General features: G+C 39.3%; 1 protein-coding gene across 1 annotated transcript in view; it reads right to left on the bottom strand.

Annotated features, from left to right (window-relative positions):
* Positions 1–15,044, bottom strand: part of LOC126457754 (uncharacterized) — a 34,363-nt gene extending 19,319 nt beyond the window's left edge. Inside the window, exons 1-2 of the mRNA XM_050094310.1 lie at positions 14,871–15,044; positions 1,223–1,475 (exon numbers count right to left, since the gene is read on the bottom strand). Coding sequence (XP_049950267.1) covers positions 1,223–1,475; positions 14,871–14,959 — 342 coding nt within the window. The 5' untranslated portion in view covers positions 14,960–15,044. The remainder of the gene's footprint in view (positions 1–1,222; positions 1,476–14,870) is intronic.
* Positions 15,045–22,043: the final 6,999 nt, after the last annotated feature.

Here is a 22,043-nt window from a genome sequence, read left to right on the forward strand (position 1 = left end):
GAACAACCAAGTCACAACACTGCTGATATTTGGGTTCCTGTATTGGAAAAAAAAGTGAGAAAGACTGTGGAGGGGGAAAAAAAAAAAAAAACATTAGTCATTGATTACTTACGGTTCCCTCAACTCTGGGTTAGGAAGTACATAGGAAAGCACTATGAAGTAGCAATCAACAATGAAATGCTGGTAACAGAAGAGTTTTGAAAACTTGAAACTATAAGTAGTAGAGAAGGCCAGTCAATAAATCAGAGGTGCTACAATGATCAACTGAATGGACAGACTTAGATAAAACCAAACTGGTAGCAGAATCCAAAATTGAATGAGGAAAATAATAGGGAGCAAATAGCTTTTACTATACCATTGGAAAGGAAGTGAAAAAGAAAATAAGTATGACAGAATGGAAAATTTACATGAAAAATGATGGCAGTAAATGGTAAGTGTGAAAAAGAAAGTTACGGAAACAATAAAAGCAAGTAGACCAAATGGAGGCTGGGGGGCGTGGGTGGTTGGGGAGGGGTTTAAAATGTGGCAGCCTGAGGCCTAGGTTAGGTTGGAAGGTGACGCTTTGGTTGTGAGTTGGCGAAGCCAACAAATGTGGAAAAACAATATCTGGTTGTGGTAACAAACTGATCGGTTGTAAGCCTAATGCTTACAGCTGCGCCATACTGAAAAATTCGAGGGGAGTCCTTTATGTAACTTTTACAGGCTGGGGTAATGCAAATGACATAAAACACGTTCTGTGGTACTGAAGTTGGTAGCAGACAATTCCTCCTTTGATGTAATATGTCTTACGATAAGTTATAAAGCCACTGAAGTTGGCAGCAGACAAGTCTTCCTTTGATGTAATCTGTCTTATGATAGATTATGAAAGGGTAACAATAAAAGATTACATTGGGAAATTTTCTCTGCAGTGGAAACCACAAAGATATGAAACCGACTGCATCAAAATGAGTTGAGTAAAGGCAAGAGGGCAGTTCAGGATGTTACAAGGTTGATTGAAAACTTCAGTGAATGGTGTGAGAAATACAGTAATCTTTTTATATTAGTGGATGACAAGTTGGATAAAAGGACAGAGTTCTTACACAGTTAACATAACATAAACCTGTCACAGAGCACACTATGAAAGACAGTAGACGTAACACTGGCACTTGTTTCACCAAGCACAAGTTGGATTCTTCTCCTACAGCAAGCATTATAGATAAATATCAAACAACTACTACCTTACCAATTTATTGGTGTTGCTCTTTTCATATCTTTCAAAGAGACGCAGCTCATGCTTGTTCAGAGATATTGTATCTGAGAGCTTTTTTCGAATTATTTTCTTCATTCGTTTACCAGGAACTACCCTAGGAAGAATTCTAACTGTAAATCGTCCTGATTTCCAATGATTTAAACAAAATTTACATATTGTATATCCACCAAAGAATTTGCTTGGTGGTTCAAGACCTTCCTTTGCTAAAATTTCCTTGCAAAGAGATCTGAAAAGGAAATAAAGAAATAAAGTGTCAAAAACAAAAATTACAACTTATGATCTAAAAGCATACTGTGAAGTAAAGCTAAATATTAGAAAAGAAAGATGAAAATTGGGGTTTAATACCCCATCAACAAAGACATTATTACAGGCTGAGCACAATCTTTCATTGGGTAAGGGTCAGGCAGGAAACTGATCATCACCCTTTGAAAGAAACCATCACAGTACTCACTAAAGTGCTAAAATAATGGGAAAATAAAATCAGGATGAGCAACACTTATCTTAAATGTGAGTCTAGTACTTTAAACAATTGTCACCTTTCCCCATATACACATGTACTCTCCAAACCACTGTTTGGTGCTTGGCAGAGGATATTTCCTGTGAAAAACAGCCCTATTACATTTCTAATTTATGCGGAGAAAACTGACTGTCTCTTTACATGCCCTAATCTTTCTCTTCTCTTATTTTTATGCTCCCTATGCAAGATATATAATGATATGGCCCCTTAGGAACATGGGTGCCACGGAGGGGAAGGAAGCCAGTGTGCCGTCTGTGTGCATGCTGGGAGGAGCCATCCCAGATGTATGGAAAGGGTGCTTCCAGATGCCATGAAGAGTACAATTTGTAGCCAACAGCAGGTGGTGGCTCATGCTGGTACCAATGCCATATGTCACTTTGGATCGGAGGAGATTCGACTAGCGGAAATGGTAAAGACTGCCAGTCTTGCTTGCAAGGGTAAGGCGGAGCTCACCATCTGCAGCACCATCAATAGAACCAACTGTGGTCCTATGGTGCAGAGCCCAGTGGAGGGTCTGAATCAGAGGCTCAAGCAGTTCTATGACCGTGTAGGCTGCAGATTCTTAAACTTGCGCTATCGGGTGATGGGTTTCCAGGTTCCACTTAATAGGTCAGGAGTCCACTACACACATGAAGTGGTTACACAGGTAGCGGGGGCTGTGTGGAAGGGCCTGGATGGTTTTTTAGGTTAGAGGGTCTCAGGAAACCACGGAAAGGATGTCTGTATAAAAGGGAGCAGGTAAAACATAGTAAGGTAGTTGTAAAGATGATTGGTATTGTATTTGTAAATTGTCGTAGCTGTGCTGGGATAGAACCAGAGCTCCAAGACCTAACAGAAAGCACTGAAGCTCAAATAGTTATAGGTATGGAAAGCTGGCTAAACGTCGAAATAAGTTCAGCCAAAATTTTTTCAAACCTAACAGTGTTCAGAAAGGATAGATTAAATACAGTTGGAGGAGGAGGGTTTACTGCTGTCAGAAATAGTTTACTTTGTAGCGAAATTGAAGTAGATAGTTCCTGCAAAATAGTGTAGGTAGAGAATACACTTGACAATCAGACTAAACTATTAATTGGATTGTTTTACTGACCTCCAGACTCAGAAGATATAGTTGCTGAACAGTTAAAAAAAAACTTTAGTTTCATTTCAAATAGGTACTCTAATGATACATTTATAGTTGGTGATGACTTCAATCTACCCTCATAGGCTGGAAAAATTACACGTTTAAAGCCGGCGGCAGGTGTAAAACATCATCTGAAACTGTACTGAATGTTTTCGCAGAAAATTGTTTTGAACACTTAGTTCATGAGATCACTCTAAGCATAAATGGTTGAGAAAGCATACCTGACCTCTTAACAACAAATAATCCTGGACAAATAGGGAGTATCATGACTGTTACAGGGATTAGCGACCACAAGGCAGCTGGTGCTAGGCTGAATAGCATAACACCCTCAACCATTAAAAAGAAATGCAAAGTACATCTATTTGAAAAAATGATAAAAATTCTCTTAACACCTTTTTAAGAGACAGTTTCCTCTCCTTCCATTCTGATCATATAAGTGTAGAAAAGATGTGGAATGATTTCAAAGAGATAGTATCGACAGCAATTGAGAGATATAGCCTATACCACATAAATTAATAAGTGATGGTACTGTCCCCCATGGTACACAAAATGGGTCAGATCGCTGTTGCAGAAGCAACGAAAAAAGCTTGCCAAATTTAAAAGAACGCAAAATCCCAAGATTGGCAAAGTTTTGCAGAAGTTCGAAAGATAGCGCATACTTCAATGTGAGATGCTTATAATAATTTCCACAACAAAACTCTGTCTTGGAATCTGGCAGAAAACCCAAAGAGATTCTGGTAATACATAAAGCACACTGGTGGCAAGATGCAATCAATAACTTCACTTATAACAATGGTGAAGTCACTGATGACACTGCCACAAAAGCAGAGTTAATAAACACGGTTTTCCAAAACTCTTTCACCAAAGAAGATGAAGTAAATATTCCCGAATTCCAATCAAGAACAACTGCCAAGATGAGAATCATAGAAGTAGATATTCTCAGTGTAGCAAAGTAGCTTAAATCACTAAATAAAGGCAAGGCGTCTGGACCAGATTGTATACCAGCCAGGTTCCTTTCAGAGTGCTGATACAATAGCTCCATATTTAGCAATTGTATACAACTACTTGCTCACAGAAAGATCCGCACCTAAAGACTGGAAAACTGCTCAAGCCACATCAATACCAAAAAAGGGAAATAGGAGTAATCTGCTGAGTTACAGGCCCATATCACTAATGTCGATTTGCAGCAGGGTTCTGGAACATATACTGTGTGCAAACATTATGAATTACCTCGAAGAAAATGATTTATTGACACAGAGTCAGCACAAATTCAGAAAATATCGTTCTTGTGAAACACAACAAGCTCTTTATACGCATGAAGTGATGAGTGCTATCGACAGGGGATGTCAAATTGATTCCATATTTTTAGATTTCCAGAAAGTTTTTGACACAGTTCCTCACAAATGTCTTCTAACCAAACTTCATGCCTATGGAATATTGCCTTAGTTGTCCTGACTGGATTCATGATTTCCTGTCAGACAGGTCACAGTTCATAGTAATAGATGGAAAATAATCAAGTAAAACAGAAGTAATATCAGGTGTTCCCCAAGGAAGTGTTACAGGCCCTCTATTGTTCCTGATCTGTATTAAGTACGTAGGAGACAATCTGAGTAGCCCTCTTAGATTGTTTGCAGATGACGCTGTCATTTACCATCTTGTAAAGTCACCTGCCCCCCCATGAACCATGGACCTTGCCGTTGGTGGGGAGGCTTGCGTGCCTCAACAATACATATAGCCATACCGTAGGTGCAACCACAACGGAGGGGCATCTGTTGAGAGGCCAAACAAATGTGTGGTTCCTGAAGAGGGGCAGCAGCCTTTTCAGTAGTTGCAGGGGCAACAGTCTGGATGATTGACTGATCTGGCCTTGTAACGCTAACCAAAATGGCCTTGCTGTTGTGGTACTGTGAACGGCTGAAAGCAAGGGGATACTACAGCCGCAATTTTTCCCGAAGGCATTCAGTTTTACTGTATGATTAAATGATAATGGCATTTTCTTATATTCCGGAGGTAAAATAGTGTCCCATTCGGATCTCTGGGCAGGGACTACTCATGAGGACATCGTTATCAGGAGAAAGAAAACTGGCATTCTATGGATCGGAGCGTGGAATGTCAGATCACTTAATCGGGCAGGGAGGTTAGAAAACTTAAAAACAGAAATGGATAAGTTAAAGATAGATATAGTGGGAATTAGTGAAGTTCGGTGGCAGGAGGAACAAGACTTTTGGTCAGGCGAATACAGGGTTATAAATACAAAATCAAATAGGGGTAAGGCAGGAGTAGGTTTCATAATGAATAAAAAAATAGGAGTGCGGGTAAGCTACTACAAACAGCATAGTGAACGCGTTATTGTGGCCAAGACAGACACGAAGCCCATGCCTACTACAGTAGTACAAGTTTACATGCCAACTAGCTCTGCAGATGATGAAGAAATTGATGAAATATATGATGAGATAAAAGAAATTATTCAGGTAGTGAAGGGAGACAAAAATGTAATAGTCATGGGTGACTGGAATTCAACAGTAGGAAAAGGAAGAGAAGGAAACATAGTAGGTGAATATGGATTAGGGCGAAGAAATGAAAGAGGAAGCCGCCTGGTAGAATTTTGCACAGAGCACAACTTAATCATAGCTAACACTTGGTTCAAGAATCATGAAATAAGGTTGTATACATGGAAGAACCCTGGAGATACTAGAAGGTTTCAGATAGATTATATAATGGTAAGACAGAGATTTGGAAACCAGGTTTTAAATTGTAAGACATTTCCAGGGGCAGTTGTAGACTATGCCCACAATCTATTGGTTATGAACTGTAAATTAAAACTGAAGATACTGCAAAAAGGTGGGAATTTAAAGAGATGGGACCTGAATAAACTGAAAGAACAAGAGGTTGTACAGAGTTTCAGGGAGAGCATAAGGGAACAATTGACAGGGATGGGGAAAAGAAATACAGTAGAAGAAGAATGGGTAGCTCTGAGGGATGAAGTAGTGAAGGCAGCAGAGGATCAAGTAGGTTAAAAGACGAGGGCTAGCAGAAATCCTTGGGTAACAAGAGAAATATTGAATTTTTTTGATGAAAGGAGAAAATATATAAACACAGAAAATGAAGCATGCAAAAAGGAATACAAATGTCTCAAAAATGAGATCGACAGGAAGTGCAAAATGGCTAAGCAGGGATGGCTAGAAGACAAATGCAAGGATGTAGAGGCTTATCTCACTAGGGGTAAGATAGATACTGCCTACAGGAAAATTAAAGAGACTTTTGGAGAAAAGAGAGCCACTTGTATGAATATCAAGAGCTCAGATGGAAATCCAGTTCTAAGCAAAGAAGGGAAGGCAGAAAGGTGGAAGGAGTATATAGAGGCTCTATACAAGGTGATGTACATGGGGACAATATTATGGAAATGGATGTAGATGAAGATGAAATGGGAGATACAATACTGCGTGAATAGTTTGACAGAGCACTGAAAGACCTGAGTCGAAACAAGGCCTCGGAAGTAGACAACATTCCATTAGAACTACTGACAGCCTTGGGAGAGCCAGTCCTGACATAACTCTACCATCTGGTGAGCAAGATGTATCAGACAGGCGAAATTCCCTCAGACTTCAAGAAGAATATAATAATTCCAATCCCAAAGAAAGCAGGTGTTGACAGATGTGAAAATTACCAAACTATCAGTTTAATACGTCACAGCTGCAAAATACTCATGCGAATTCTTTACAGACAAATGGAAAAACTGGTAGAAGCCGACCTCGGGGAAGATCAGTTTGGATTCTGTAGAAATGCTGGAACATGTGGGGCAATACTGACCCTACGACTTATCTTAGAAGAAAGATAAAGGAAAGGCAAACTTATATTTCTAGCATTTGTAGACTTAGAGAAAGCTTTTGACAATGTTGACTGGAATACTCTCTTTCAAATCCTGAAGGTGGCAGGGGTAAAATACAGGGAGCGAAAGGCTATTAACAATTTGTACAGAAAGCAGATGGCAGTTATAAGAGTCGAGGGGCATGAAAGGGAAGCAGCGGTTGGCAAGGGAGTGAGACAGGGTTGTAGCCTCTCCCTGATGCTATTCAATCTGTATATTGAGCAAGCAGTAAAGGAAACAAAAGAAAAATTCGGAGTAGGTATTAAAATCCAGGGAGAAGAAATAAAAACATTGAGGTTCACCGATGACATTGTAATTCTGTCAGAGACAGCAAAGGACTTGGAAGAGCAGCTGAACGGAATTGACAGTCTCTTGAAACTAGGATATAAGATGAACATCAACAAAAGCAAAACGAGGATAATGGAATGTAGTCGAATTAAGGCAGGTGATGCTGAGGGAATTAGATTAGGAAATGAGACACTTAAAGTAGTAAAAGAGTTGTGCTATATGGGGAGAAAAATAACTGATGATGGTCGAAGTAGAGAGGATATAAAATGTAGACTGGCAATGGAAAGTAAAGCGTTTCTGAAGAAGAGAAATTTGTTAATATCGAGTATAGATTTAAGTGTCAGGAAGTTGTTACTGAAAGTATTTGTACGGAGTGTGGCCATGAATTGAAGTGAAACATGGAAGATAAATAGTTTAGACAAGAAGAGAATAGAAGCTTTCGAAATGTGGTGCTGCATAAGAATGCTGAAGATTAGATGGGTAGATCACATAACTAATGAGGAGGTATTGAATAGAATTGGGGAGAAGAGGAGTTTGTGGCACAACTTGACTAGAAGAAGGGATCAGTTGGTAGGTCATGTTTTGAGGCATCAAGGGATCACCAATTTAGTAATGAAGGGCAGCGTGGAGGGTAAAAATCGTAGAGGGAGACCAAGAGATGAATACACTATGCAGATTCAGAAGGATATAGGCTGCAGTAGGTGCTGGGAGATGAAGCTTGCACAGGATAGAGTAGCATGGAGAGCTGCATCAAACCAGTCTCACGACTGAAGACCACAACAACAACAAAAGTCATCTGATGGCCAAAATGCATTGCAAAATGATTTAGATACGATATCTGTTTGGTGTGTACAGTGGCAATTGACCTTGAATAAAGAAAAGTGTGAAGTTATTCATATGAGTACTAAAAGAAATCCACTAAATTTCAATTACGTGGTAATTCACACAAACCTGAAGGCTGTAAGTTCATACTTAGGGATTACAATTACAAATAACCTAAATTGGAATGATCACATCGGTAGTATTGCGGGTAGGGCAAACTAAAGACTGCGATTCATTGGCAGAACACTTAAAAGGTGCAACAGGTCTACTAAAGAGACAGCTTACACCTTGCTTGTCACCCTATTCTGGAGTACTGCTGTGTGTTGTGGGATCCGTATCAGGTGGGACTGACAGATGACATCGAAAAAGTTCAAAGAAGGGCAGTTCATTTTGTATTATGTAGGGGTGACAGTGCCACAGACGTGGTACGTGAATTGGAGTGGCAATCACTAAAACAAAGGTGATTTTTGTTGCGACGGGATCGTCTCATGAAATTTCAATCATCAGTTTTCTCATCTGATTGTGAAAACATTCTGTTGGCACCCACCTATGTAGGAAGAAAGGATCATCACAATAAAATAAGAGAAATCAGGGCTCACACAGGAAATTTAAGTGCTCGTTTCTCCCGCACACCATTCGAGAGTGGAACGCTAGAGAGACAGGTGGTTCACTGAACCCTCTGCCAGGCACTATATTGTGAATAGTAGAGTAATCACACAGATGTAGATGGCAGCAGAATCAACATGCAGTCTTTCCCAAATATAGGTTTATTAAATTTACTCACCAGCATTCCTTGTTAATCACATGGGAGAATTGAAAAGTATCACGCAGTAGTTTTTTACTCCTGTTCTTGCAGCTGGAATGTTGAAATTTCAATACCTTACAATTGAAGTTTGCGCTACAAAGGGTATCTTGTTTTCATGTACAACTCTAGCGTGAAAAGCCCAAACTACGAAACAAGCATGGAGCATATGTTACTGTTGTCAACTTGTGAATAACAGTAAAATGTAGATCAATATTTGTGGGCCAAAGGGCATAAACCTAATGAAGTGCACAGGAACATGCATGGCATGTATGGGGACAACTGAATGGACCATAGCAATGTCTCCAGGTGGTGTACATTCTTCCAAGAGGGCCGTGTGAATCTTAGTGATTCCCCACACTCCAGGTAACTGGTAACTGCTGCAACCTCACTGAATGTCAGAGCCATTGTGGCAGCAATTTCAAATGACTGGCATGTGGAATTGCAAATCTTATTGCAGCAGTTCAAAGTATCCTACGGTGGGAGGTATGATACTGTTCACAACACACTGAAATTTCATAAAGTTGGTGCTCAATGGGTGCATTAGAACCTGACAGATAGCCACAAGCAAATGATGACAAGCTTGGATCACTTAACACTTTACTCTGCAGAAGGGCATGACATTCTGAAAGAAATCATCACTGGTGATGAGTCGTGGGCCTACCACTACTTATCTGACACCAGGCAGCCCTCTATGGAGTGGAAACATGCTGGTTGGATACAAAAAAATTCACGGTGACTCAATCTGCTGCGAAGTGCTTGTGACAGTGCTATAGGATATGCATGGCGTGTCATTGGTGGACCACTATGAATGCTGCAGGCTTCATTAAAGCTTTTGTTAAGCTGCGTCGTGCCCTTCACGATAAACACCCCAACATAAATGCTGACGGTGTCAAACTTCTTCATGACAATGCTCACCCCCCATGTTGCTGTTCCTATTTGTGAGAAAACTGCCAAATTTGGTTGGGAGGTGCTCCAGAATCTTGAACTTGCACTGCTGAATTTTCATCTGTTTGATCCCATGAGGAAATTCCAGGCTGACGACAGATGCAGAAGTGAAATTGGCAGTCCACAGGTGGCTATACTCCAACCAAATGGACTTCTACCAACAGGGCGTATTGAAACTGATAAAACGATGGCAATAATTTGTTGAGAATGTTGGTGACTATGTAAAAAAGTAGGCAAAAGATGTAAGTTCATTTGTGATTTTTTTGTTTCATTACCTATTCAACTTTTTGGTAATAAAATTACTGGGGTTGACAGAAGCGTCCAATCCCACGCGTCGGCTTTGACCCGTGACGTAAGGGTGTTGTGGTGTGTGACGTCATGACGGTGCGGAGCTTGGTTTGTGAGTATGGTGTGTTTGTAGATGTCATTGTGTTGTGATTTGTTGTGCCCTCTGGTGGTATGTTCAGGGTTTGCGTGGTGTAATGGGCTCAGTTTGCTCTTGCTCATTATCTAGAATTGTTTGAGTGTAGGCTATGTTTGTAGTGGAAGTCGTTTCAGTGAGTTAACAATTTTGTGGTTTTGTGTGAAGGTTAATTTAGTGTTGTTCGCTGTACATTGTGTGGTAATTTTAGTAAAATTAATTGGTTGTTGTTTTTGTTCAGGAATGGATCAGACAGATAAAATTAACAGTGCGCATCTGAGGGATATGATGGGGAACACTCCTTTGGAACTGATAAAGTTTTTGCAGCTTTTCGGTTTAATTACCGAGGTTGTGAAGTGCTCTATTTGTTGTGAGGAAATGGAGTTGGCTACAGTTCCGGCATCTCAAACCAGGGACGGTTATATGTGGCGCTGTCGAAAAGATGACATTTGGCATTCCATACGGCATGATTACTGGTTCGAGAAGTCTAGGTTGGCCATGCGCGAGATTGTAATGGTGACTTATTATTTTTGTTATAGATCCCCACACAGTTTTTGCGCGCTTGAGACTGGTGTGAGTGAGAGGAGTGTGCTTGAATGGTTTTCTTTTTGCCGTGAAGTGTGTTCCGAGTTCCTTAAGTACCGGGGGAAGCTAGGGGGGGGGGGAGGCGGGGGGGGAGGGGGAGGGGAGCATGGGGTTGTTGTGGAGGTGGACAAGTCGCAGTTTGGGAAAAGGAAGTATGGGAGGGGTAAGTCTGTGGTTGGTGTCTGGGTGTGGGGGAGGTGGGGGGGCTGTTGTTCCGGGGAGTGGGTGTTCTGAATGTGTTTTTAGGGTTGTGGAAGGGAGGTCTATGGCGGAATTAGTGGGGTTAATTGAGGAGTACATAGAACTGGGGTCCACAGTAGTTTCAGATGCATTTTCTTCATATGGGGGGGTTGGGTGAGAGGGGATTCCATCATTTAGTTGTTAACCATAGCTTAGAGTTCAAAAATTATGAGACAGGGGCTTGCACAAATGCAGTAGAGGGGATGTGGGGGGGCTGTTAAGTCAGTTCTTGGGAGGGGAAAGAGGCGCTCTTCCAACCTTCAGTCTCATTTAGATGAGTACTGTTGGCAGAAGAGTGTCCCTGAGGGCTACTGAGTTTTTCGGGTTTTTTTAAGGGCTGTTAGAAAAATTTATAGGCCAAAAGTGGTTAGTTAGGGTGGCTTGGGTAGGTGGGTGGGTGCGGCTCAGGGTGGGGTGGTTGGCTTATTTCATGTTTGTGAAAGGGGGGGAGGGAGTGTGTTGATTTGTGTTTTAGTTGTGGAGGATCTATTTTGTTGAAGTTTTTGTTGAGTTGTAGTGTGTGACAGATTTTTTTATGTTTCATTTGGTTTTTGTTTATGGGTTTTTTATTTTGGGATGAAGGGGGGGGGGTTGGGTTGGTTGGGGGGTGGTTGTTGAGGTGTGGGTGGGTCGGGTCTTTCTTTTAGTTGAGTATTTTTTCATTGGTTTGTGTGTGTGTGTGTGTGTGTGTGTGTGTGTGTGTGTGTGTGTGTGTGTGTGTGTGTGTGAGAGAGAGAGAGAGAGAGAGAGAGAGAGAGAGAGAGAGAGAGAGAGAGAGAGAGAGAGATTGTGGTGGCCAACCTAGTTTGTGGCGCCGGAACTTTTTTTGTGGTAAGTTTTTATTTTTTTGTTTTTAGTGTATGTGTTGGGGTCTAGGGAAGTGTTATATTGAAATGTGTGGCTGTGAATGTTGGTATTGGTATCGGGAGACGTTTTTGAGCTACATAGATCAAGGAAAGCGTTTCATCCTAATTTATGGGATCGGGAGCTACTGTTGAGCTATATAGGCCAAGGGAAGTGTTTGATCCTAATTTTTGGGATTGGGAGCTGCTGTTGAGCTATATAGGTCAAGGGAAATGTCCGATTCCAGATAATATTGTGTTTAGTGGTATTTGCGGAGTTTTGTGATGTCGGTTTTTTTCGTCATTTTGTGTGGTTTTGTATGGGGGTGGGTGTCTAAATTTGTTTATATTTAGTTTGTCCCCACCCAAAAACCCCACCATTTTCCGCACTTGTCCTGTTTGTGTCATAGGGCTTTTTGTTGGAAGTGTGTGTGTTTGTTTTTCGATGTATTTTTGTGTACATAACGACTTTATATGCACCATATTGGAATCGTGGTTTACGGTTGTTTCCGCCATATTTGTGACGTCACGGGTCAAAGCAGACGGGCGGGATCGGACGCTTCCGTGTTTTCAATTACTGTGTGTTACTTTTCAATCTTCCCTCATATTTTGTTTTTTTTTTCCAAGGATTCCCATTTAAATCCTTGAGCATTTCTGTTTCACTTTCATGTGGGCTATTCCAATCCTATTATGAGCCTAGCAGTGTAGGCTTTCTTCTGATTCATCAAATCACAACTGTCACTCTTATTTGACAATGAATCAAAACACTGGAACCATATTCACATATTGTACATAATTTGCTTCACAAGTGCACTCACATGTTACCAGAATCCTTCCAGCAAATTTAAGTTTTTCATTCGCCATTTCTCATGCTGATCTCAAGTGATCATTTCACCACATATCCCTTCTTTGTATTACTCCTAAATATCCAAACAATGTGGCATTCTCCAGACAGTCACTAATAATCTTGTAATCATATTCTATAGAGTTCTTTCTCTTTGTTATATATACCTTCAGTTGCTTTCACCATTGACAAACTGGTCGTGAAACCATATTATGAGCCACTCTGAATGTTACTTGTTCACAGATTAATGAATAAATAGATTTGGAGCTGCACCCAATACTCTATTACTTTTGAAGGGTGAGTAGAAGAGAGGGCTGGGTGGCAATTATTAGGACATGACTTGTCACCTTTTCTGAGTAGAGGTGTAAGAATTGACATTTTTAAGGATGAAGTGAAATGGCCACTACTAAATATCAAGTTAATTAGGAAAGTAGTAGGTGTGCTATGTTTTTTATCATTGTGTTGGAGAGACCATAAATGTCTTGACTGAGTGAGTTACTTTGCTATTGCTTACTTTAACCTCTCTCTACCGAAAGGCAGGAACAATGTGTTCAAATCGTTGAAGGAAGTTGCTATCATACCCAGCATTCAGGATGAGGTCTAATATACGGTTTTTTCATCTGCAGCAGTATTGCTTGAATCACAGACATTAATGAAGAAAGTACTGAAACGTCTAGAGAGATAACAGAATCAGAGGAAGTATTTTTGCCAATCTTAATTCTAATTAGTTGGGTCTTGAAAACATTTAAAGTGGCTTTAGATTTGTTTTGAGAGATACTGATGTAATCATTATCCACCTCCCATGTGGCTAATGTGATTTGTGACCTATATTTGCTTATTAACTATATGTATTTGACTTTCTTTGCTTCACAATTTTTCAATTTGTTATAAGAAATCATCACTAAGAGTTTTAATTCTTTGCAGGTCACATGTGAAAAATTTATGTACAAGTGGGAGCTCACGTTTCCTGGCTTTGCTTCATATTTTTATACTTCTTTAGGTCAACAAGTTATAAGGTTATCTGCAAGTAAATTGATAAATAATGTAAATTTATCATCAAGATGAGAATTTGGATTGATCTCTAACAGTGTCTACATAATAATCTATGTTCTCATCACCCAGAAGTCTAATACACTTCACTTTGATGCAGTGTGGTACAGGAACTTCTCTTTTGAATTTACCCTTGTGGTCTCTTAAAAACAGATAGTGAAACATTCAGGCTCAGACCAGTTTTGCTAAACATTCATGACTAAAATACCAAGACAGGAAAGTTGTTCTAGGTGAATTATCATTAATGCAATAAAGGTCATGTGATCTTTGCATAGGTATTAAGAAAACCATCTTCTGTTAATATATAAATCACCAAAAATTAATATACCATAATTAGGCCTAAATCATTTTTTACAAATATATTATGATTTTCTCACAGAAATGTGAAAATGCTTCAGTATCAAAATATGGTGTACAGTATAATGATACAATAATAATTTTTACTTTGAGCAGTAACACTGCAGTTGCTCCCAGTGTATTTTCTATACAGTGCTGATTAACACTAGGAATTATATTGCAAATGTGCGCCAGTACTAACGTTTATCAATGCCGCTTCATCATTCATCTTTTTGCCTGCAGAAACTTGTAATTAATTCAAAGCCAGGTGGTGCATACATTTGTTACTGATCTTCGCTTGTTGGTGTTCATTAGTACATAGCACTCTGTACTTTCTCATAACTAAGTGAATATTACGCTCATCAATTTTATTTTTTAAATAGTTGATGATCCTGTGTAAGAATAATAATAAGCCATCATCAAAACAGGGATACAGCTGGAATCTTCCGCAGCAGGAAATTAGTCTGCTCATTTTGACTGTGTAGGCACTGTCATGTTGAGGTCGCGTATTTACAATTGATGCTAGGTTTTATGCAACGGCTAACTGATTATCCAGAGTAAAACCAGACCACAACATTTTTGGAAAGGAATACGACGGAATGACTGATTATTTCTAAGCTGTATGAAATGTGCACCCACAGGAACGGACGTTACGAAAAGCCGGCCGAATAGTGTTTGACACAACAGTTACGTCGGATATAAGAGTATTATTATAATTTTCATAAGCCAATCAACATAAGAATGCCGGAGGCTATTTTTTCAACACATTAAAAGTTACGCAATAAATAAAGGTGCAAAAATAACGGAAATAAATATTGTATAAATGTTATCGCTGTATTTTCTTGGTTAACAAAGTCAAGTGTGTCGTATTACTGTTTAGTCAAACAGATGAGTGACTTTTAGGTACAAGGTACCGCTAATAAATAATGCCTACTTACAATAAATATGAGCGAACTTTCGTATTTTCCGTGCCTGTCTGTGGAAGACTGTCCGCTGAACGCCACAAATATTCTACATAATCTTCCATTGGTTACAGAGTATTACATTCACAATTCGCCGGAAAAATTTAAATAAGCAACCATGTTGTTTACATGCACTCCACTGTCGTCGCTTACATCTGGCACCAGTGTTGCCAACTTTAAAAAACCCGAGTCGCTAGATTCAATATCAAAAGTCGCTAAAACTGATTTTACTAGGGGTGTACTGAAAATTTCGTGCTGTGAATGGTGCAATAAGCCAGGGGGGAGGGGGATGTAATAAAATATTAATAAAAATTGTCTCATACGTAATTGCTATACTGTCTTAATTAAATGATGCATCGCTTGCAACAACATACATGCAAAATACGCTAACGTTTAATTAAACATGTTATCACAATTGACGCAATACATAAATTGTTGTTTCAATCACAGTAGTCAAATATACTAGAAATATACAACTATATTTGTAACAAAAGAAAGCAAGAACTCAAATTAGGTTACAAAATATATACATACCGGTATGTGAGCTATTCATCGTCGTCACTCAGAAGATCGAGTAACTCTTCTGTTTCATGCTCTGACAGAACTGTAGTTGATGTAGAGGGTTGAACGTCGCTCAAAAGATGATGTTGTAGTTCGACTGGTTTTGTCGCAAAAGAGTAACTTTTGTTCATTCCAATAAGCTCCAATACGTCTGACGGTATGTCAAAAGATGCACAATCTTTATTTTGTTTCTTCAGCTGGTCTCTCAATATGATCAAAGCATTAATTGTCTTTAACGATAATCTTGTTACGTTGTTTAGTTTTCATAACGTTCATAGAACTGAATATTCTCTCCACTTCTGCATTTGAATGCGGTAGGCATAGAACAGTCATTGCTAGCTGTGAAATCAAAGAAAAAGGATTCTCCCCTGGGGCATTTTTATACTGCAAAACCTCACTCCAAAATCGAACAGTGTTAGTAGTGTTATTCCACCTAATGAAGTTGATATTATGCCATTCTTGCAGCATACCGTCTATGAAATCGCCACTAAAACCCAGTTCTTTGGCTACATCCGCTACAGCATTATTTTTGTTCACTTTTAGTGTTTCTTCAACATTCTGCATTGACATTTTTTTCAGGGTCGTATCGTTAATTGGCAGTCTTTGTTGAATTTCTTTTATGAGTTTCAGACTAAACTGAATGCATCTCTTCTTCAAATAAACCTGACTTGGACAATTTCTGTTTAAACAAAAAGCCATGGTTCGAATTTGCGTACATACATTCGCTTGGAACTGGTGTTGTCAACAAATCAACAGTTGGAAAAACTATGTTTTGTCCGAGTGACTGCATGAGAAATACGAGTGTATCTAGTAATTTAGTGGGGTCATTGTCTTCTCCTTCAAAAGCTTTTATTGCTATTTGTACGTCTTTTAAAGCAAGTTTAAGGAAAAGCATGTAAAGATGATTTGAGTTGTCACAATACATCTTGTACAAAAGATCGGTTGTGTAACAATTGTCTTGAACCATGGCAAGTGAAAAAGTAGCTTTAGTTCTTCCCACTGCTCCAGAATTCTTCGTATTGCTGGTTCAATTGAAAGCTAACGTGTTGCACAGACCTTCCAAATTTTTAGTGGCTGATTTCCACACTTTATTGTCTCATAAACCTTTTCATATTCCTCTTGTCTTTTGGGTGAAATGCAGAACCAATTGTAGGTTTCCCGTACAAGAAACTCTATGTTTCTAGGTATGGTATTCACTGAGGCGTGCGAAACTACAAGCTGAAGAGAGTGACAAATGCAACGGATCAATACCAAATGCTTCTAACCATATTCTCTCTTGTGTTGTTCGAAAAGCCCGTTGTTTATTCCAACCATTGCAGAACCATCATCTGTGCTAATTCCTACCATATTAGCGATTGGAAGTTTGAGATCTTTCAAAGAATTCAAAAGAACAGCAGCCAGATTTCGTGCATCTGCAGTTTCTACTACAGCGAGTTTGAGAAATGCTGATCTAATGATTTGGTTGTTTACACTATAGTACCGTATAATGATACCTAGCATTTTACACATTGATACATCTGTGGATTCATCTATTAGTACACTGTATTTTTGGTTACCTGTAGCTTCAACCAATGATTGTGTAAAATATGGAGCCAAAACTTCAGTTATAATGTTAGTGCACTTTGTACGATGTAATTGCTTGTTTTTAGCGCCCTCATCACCGGAAAACACCTTCTTGCACAGTATTCCTAAATGTTCTACAGCTAAAATACAACAATGTTCAGCAATAAATAAAGAAAGGGCGCCTTCCACTCTGCTTGTTATTCTAACTGTAATTTTTGGGAAAAATTTTCACAGGTAAGGTGGTTGGTGTTTCTTAAAAAATCAATTTTTTGTTTATGCTTAATACTTCGCGAATGCTTTCTAATATCACACAATTTAGCATAAAACTCTCTTGCACATATTTGACATCTTGCCTTGGATAAGTCTCCAACGACTGGTTTCAGCCATCCATTGAATTCAGGTTCTGCTTCCCACGCATCCCGATATTTTTGAGCGTAGTGCTTCTTCTTCTGCGGTAAATTCATTATGTAAGCCACCACAACATAGGTTTTACCAATTTATAATCACTGAAAATACATTAAAACTCAGGCGAACTAGAGGTCATGAAACGATCTACTCACTCGGTAACTCGATATCAGTCCTATCGTTCATTGTTTAAAACGTAATAATGTCTGAGATACCCCCACCGAATTGTTTTTGCGTTACCACTGTGCATGTGGTAATAATTTGACTTTGAGTTAACATTTCGAAAAATTAGAGGCTGCTGGACAGAAATGTATTTTATTATACTTAATATTAAGTATGTTTTTTGTCAATTCCAAAAATAAAGGGAGTTCAAAACTTGAAGAATTATAGATCGATACGCTATCAATGATAACAGGCTAGTGGGTAATGAATAATGAATTGTTCTATAGTTAAGGTTTTCTTACTCTGTAGGCAATTCCCACATTCAGTTTTACTAAATGCTGAACAATGCTACATCATCTGCTAAGAACTTAATATAACTTAGTAAATCCAGAATAAAGTCAGTGTAGTACCCATTCTATAGTTAAAATCTTAGTTTTGTTAATGAAAATACTGGCCCAAAATAGTTTTGATTTGTACTTCAAAAGTCGTCAGTACTCCAAAAGTAGCCAGATAAGTCGCTAAATAATTTTTTCGCTAAAAAGTTTTTTTGCCCTTTTTGTTTTTTGGTTGCTAAGACGAAGGCAAAAGTCGCTATTACCAGCTAAATTGGCAACACTGTCTGGCACACAAATACTTGTTTCTCCAAAGATTTCACATGTAATCTACCATCTCTGACCTAGCAACTTACGAAGAATTTGGTGTTTACATTGCTCGGTATTTTTTTGCTTTGCGAAATAAGTTTCTAACTTCTAAAGCCAGCTGCCTTACACAATGGTGCTTTTCGTGATGTTTCACTCCCATCAGCAAACATTGATATAATAGACAGTGGATAGTACGGTGAAGGCTGCCATTCAAAATTATGGCGAACAACGACGAATTCGCAACACAGGAGCCATGGTACGCAGATTTAAGTGAGGCTGTGCCTCTGATTAACCAGAATGAAGACAACAAATCACAAGACCTTGAACAGGGATGACTACCCCATAGATAGTAAAATGAAATGCAAACGTTTATCTGATGAAACAGCTGAAAATAAAGATAAGCAGCAGGTAAAAACAAAGAAACTACCGAATTAAACGGACGAAGAGACGCCACAGGTATTGCATTACAGTAACTTGGAACACTCAGTGGAACCAGATATCAGTTATATTGTTTTGCCTAATGAAAAGTCTTGCAAAACCGATGGAAAAACAATCTCTGCACATCCTGTGTTCAATATTGCTTATTCAGTTAGAACGACAGACGTAGAATCTGTAACTACGTTTGTATGGGACACATCTTCAGAAAGACGAAAACCGAATTTCGCTAACCGTTTTTCGCTGTCGTGTTTACATGTTGAGGTCTGAAGCGGATTTGCTCGCTCGGTTAAATATCGCGCATGGAAAACAGGTGTTACAGTTTATGATTTAGTCAGCATAACTGCTATTTATCTTCAATTAGACAATGCGTAAATAGCCTTAGTTTACCATTTCTACTCAACCTTCACTGTACAAAAAGCCACTCCGTGCATATTAACCGAAATTTTTTAGAAACAAGACGAAACCTGACAGCCCAAACGCGTTTCAGAATCGGTTGCAATTACATGGGAGCGAAAATCGATTGAGGAATTGGAAACCCGGCAATCAGCAGCGGAGGTCCAGAATCAATTTTTGAAGTGTTTACATGACCATCCAGAAACACTATTGGAAAATCGATTTACGAAATCCGATTTTGGGGGTCCCATGTGAATGGGATGTGTGTACATGACATCCAAGAACAATCGATACAAAATCGATTCATCAGGTCCTTTTTACTTATACATAGAAGGAAAGACCGGAAATGTTGGCAACATGCACCCGATGGCATTGGGAAAAATTGTTTTCCAATGAAAACCAGATTTCCCAAGGAACATGACAAATATCAGATCTGCAGTGCGAAACAGAATGAAAATAGATCTAAATTTTACACATGCTGCCAACAGCTTAGCAGAATCGTCTCCCTGTTTCATATTAAACAGTTATTAACCCACATTCCAGTCCACAGATTAACCCAACGCACTGTAATCCGTAATGCTGATCTGAACATTAAGGATGAAGAATTATCCAACGCCATAGAATCACCAACAAAAGTTCTGAGTATCAGAAGAATGACTAAGCTTGTTTTAAATCGCAATTCTTTGACATCTGTCTCATATTGTCATCTGTCTCATACAAAACCTGTGTTTTGACTATTGATTCCCAAAACTTGCAGGCATATGTAAGTGCGTATGATATGAGGTGTCAAGTCCGACCATATGTACCAACAGTCAGACACGGTTTCAAAAACCATATTAGTAGTCAATGTTTTTCTCAGAAATGTCGAAAAAATCTTGGTGATAATCAGTCAGGAACTGAGTGCTCAAATCCAAATCCCACACGTGTTCACTGCAAAGGGAATCATGAGAACTGTCCAGAATATGAGAAGCAGAGAAAGTAAAGATAACTTCTGCTGAGCTCGACGTTCCATACACTGAAGCTAAGAATTTAGTAATTTGCAGGCCTTACACAGAAATTGCGATGGCTCAGTCGCCGAGAGAAATGGGCAAGCTTACCACAATTTTCCTAACACACAACACAGGTACGCAACATACAGGCAGCCTTGGAAACAAACAAACCGTCCAGTAATTTCTACTGTACCACGATTCCCAATCGTTCATCGTCAAAGTAGACCGTCATTGGGACACAGAGCAGCAAATCCATATTGCCCACAGTATTATAAATTTCCTAATCAGAAGGAAATAAACAGAATCAGTATTTCTTCTTCAGATGGGCCAAGCAAAACACAAATTATTGAAGAACTTGTAAACCTTGTTGCTAGACTTATAAGACAAGCCCAATCACCAAACATGGAATCGATAGACTCATTAGGTATACAACAGGCAATTGCTAAAATTTTATCTTAAAAGAAATACATTTAATGAAAATTTTACAGTGCAGCACCTACTCAGCAATTTCAAGCAAGGATACTTTAGAGTATGAACTTTTTTCTCAAAAACGTCAATATCATAGCGATAAGTGAAATGTTATTCAAACCAGACTCAAATATTAAATTTAAAGGGTATCATGTTCTCCGCTAAGATAAAAACGATGGAAAATGAGGCATAGCTCTGTTGATAAGATCTTCTGTGTCTTTTGCTGAATGGTATACAGATTTTACCAATACATGTAATTTGCAAGCAGTAATAGCAAAAGTACATACATCATCAATTTTTAACTATAACCTAAATGTATTGGGTGCTAAGATCGGCAATAACAATAGTAGAATGGTACTCATTAATTAACCATTTAAATCCACCATTTTTAATATGCAGAGACTTCAATGCTCATAACTCATGGGGCTGTGAAATCAATGACATCTACATCCACATCTACATTTATACTCCGCAAGCCACCCAACGGTTTGTGGCGGAGGGCGCTTTACGTGCCACTGTCATTACCTCCCTTTTCTGTTCCAGTTGCGTATGGTTCGCGGGAAGAACGAATGTCTGAAAGCCTCCGTGCGCGCTCGAATCTCTCTAATTTTACATTCGTGATCTGCTCGGGAGGTATAAGTAGGGGGAAGCAATATATTCGATACCTCATCCAGAAACGCACCCTCTCGAAACCTGGCGAGCAAGCTACACCGCGATACAGAGCGCCTCTCTTGCAGAGTCTGCCACTTGAGTTTCCTAAACATTTTCGTAACGCTATCACGGTTACCAAATAACCCTGTGACGAAACGCGCCGCTCTTCTTTGGATCTTCAGTATCTCCTCCGTCAACCCGATCTGATACGGATCCCACACTGATGAGCAATACTCAGGTACAGGTCGAACGAGTGTTTTGTGAGCCACCTCCTTTGTTGATGGACTACATTTTCTAAGGACTCTTCCAATGAATCTCAACCTGGTGCCCGCCATACCAACAATTAATTTTATATGATCATTCCACTTCAAATCGTTCCGTACGCTTACTCCCGGATATTTTACGGAAGTAACTGCTACCAGTGTTTGTTCCACTATCATATAATCATACAATAAAGGAGTCTTCTTTCTATATATTCGCAATACATTACATTTATCTATGTTAAGGGTCAGTTGCCACTCCCTGCACCAAGTGCCTATCCGCTGCAGATCTTCCTGCATTTCGCTACACTTTTCTAATGCTGCAACTTCTCTGTATATTACAGCATCATCCGCGAAAAGCCGCGTGGAACTTCCGACACTATCTACTAGGTCATTTATATATATTGTGAAAAGCAATGCTCCCATAACACTCCCCTGTGGCACGCCAGAGGTTACCTTAACGTCTGTAGACGTCTCTCCATTAATAACAACATGCTGTGTTCTGTTTGCTAAAAAATCTTCAATCCAGCCACACAGCTGGTCTGATATTCCGTAGGCTCTTACTTTGTTTATCAGGCGACAGTGCGGAACTGTATCGAACACCTTCCAGAAGTCAGG

The sequence above is a fragment of the Schistocerca serialis genome, chromosome 2 (genome assembly GCF_023864345.2).
Source record: "Schistocerca serialis cubense isolate TAMUIC-IGC-003099 chromosome 2, iqSchSeri2.2, whole genome shotgun sequence".
Taxonomy (NCBI): Eukaryota; Metazoa; Arthropoda; class Insecta; order Orthoptera; family Acrididae; genus Schistocerca; species Schistocerca serialis.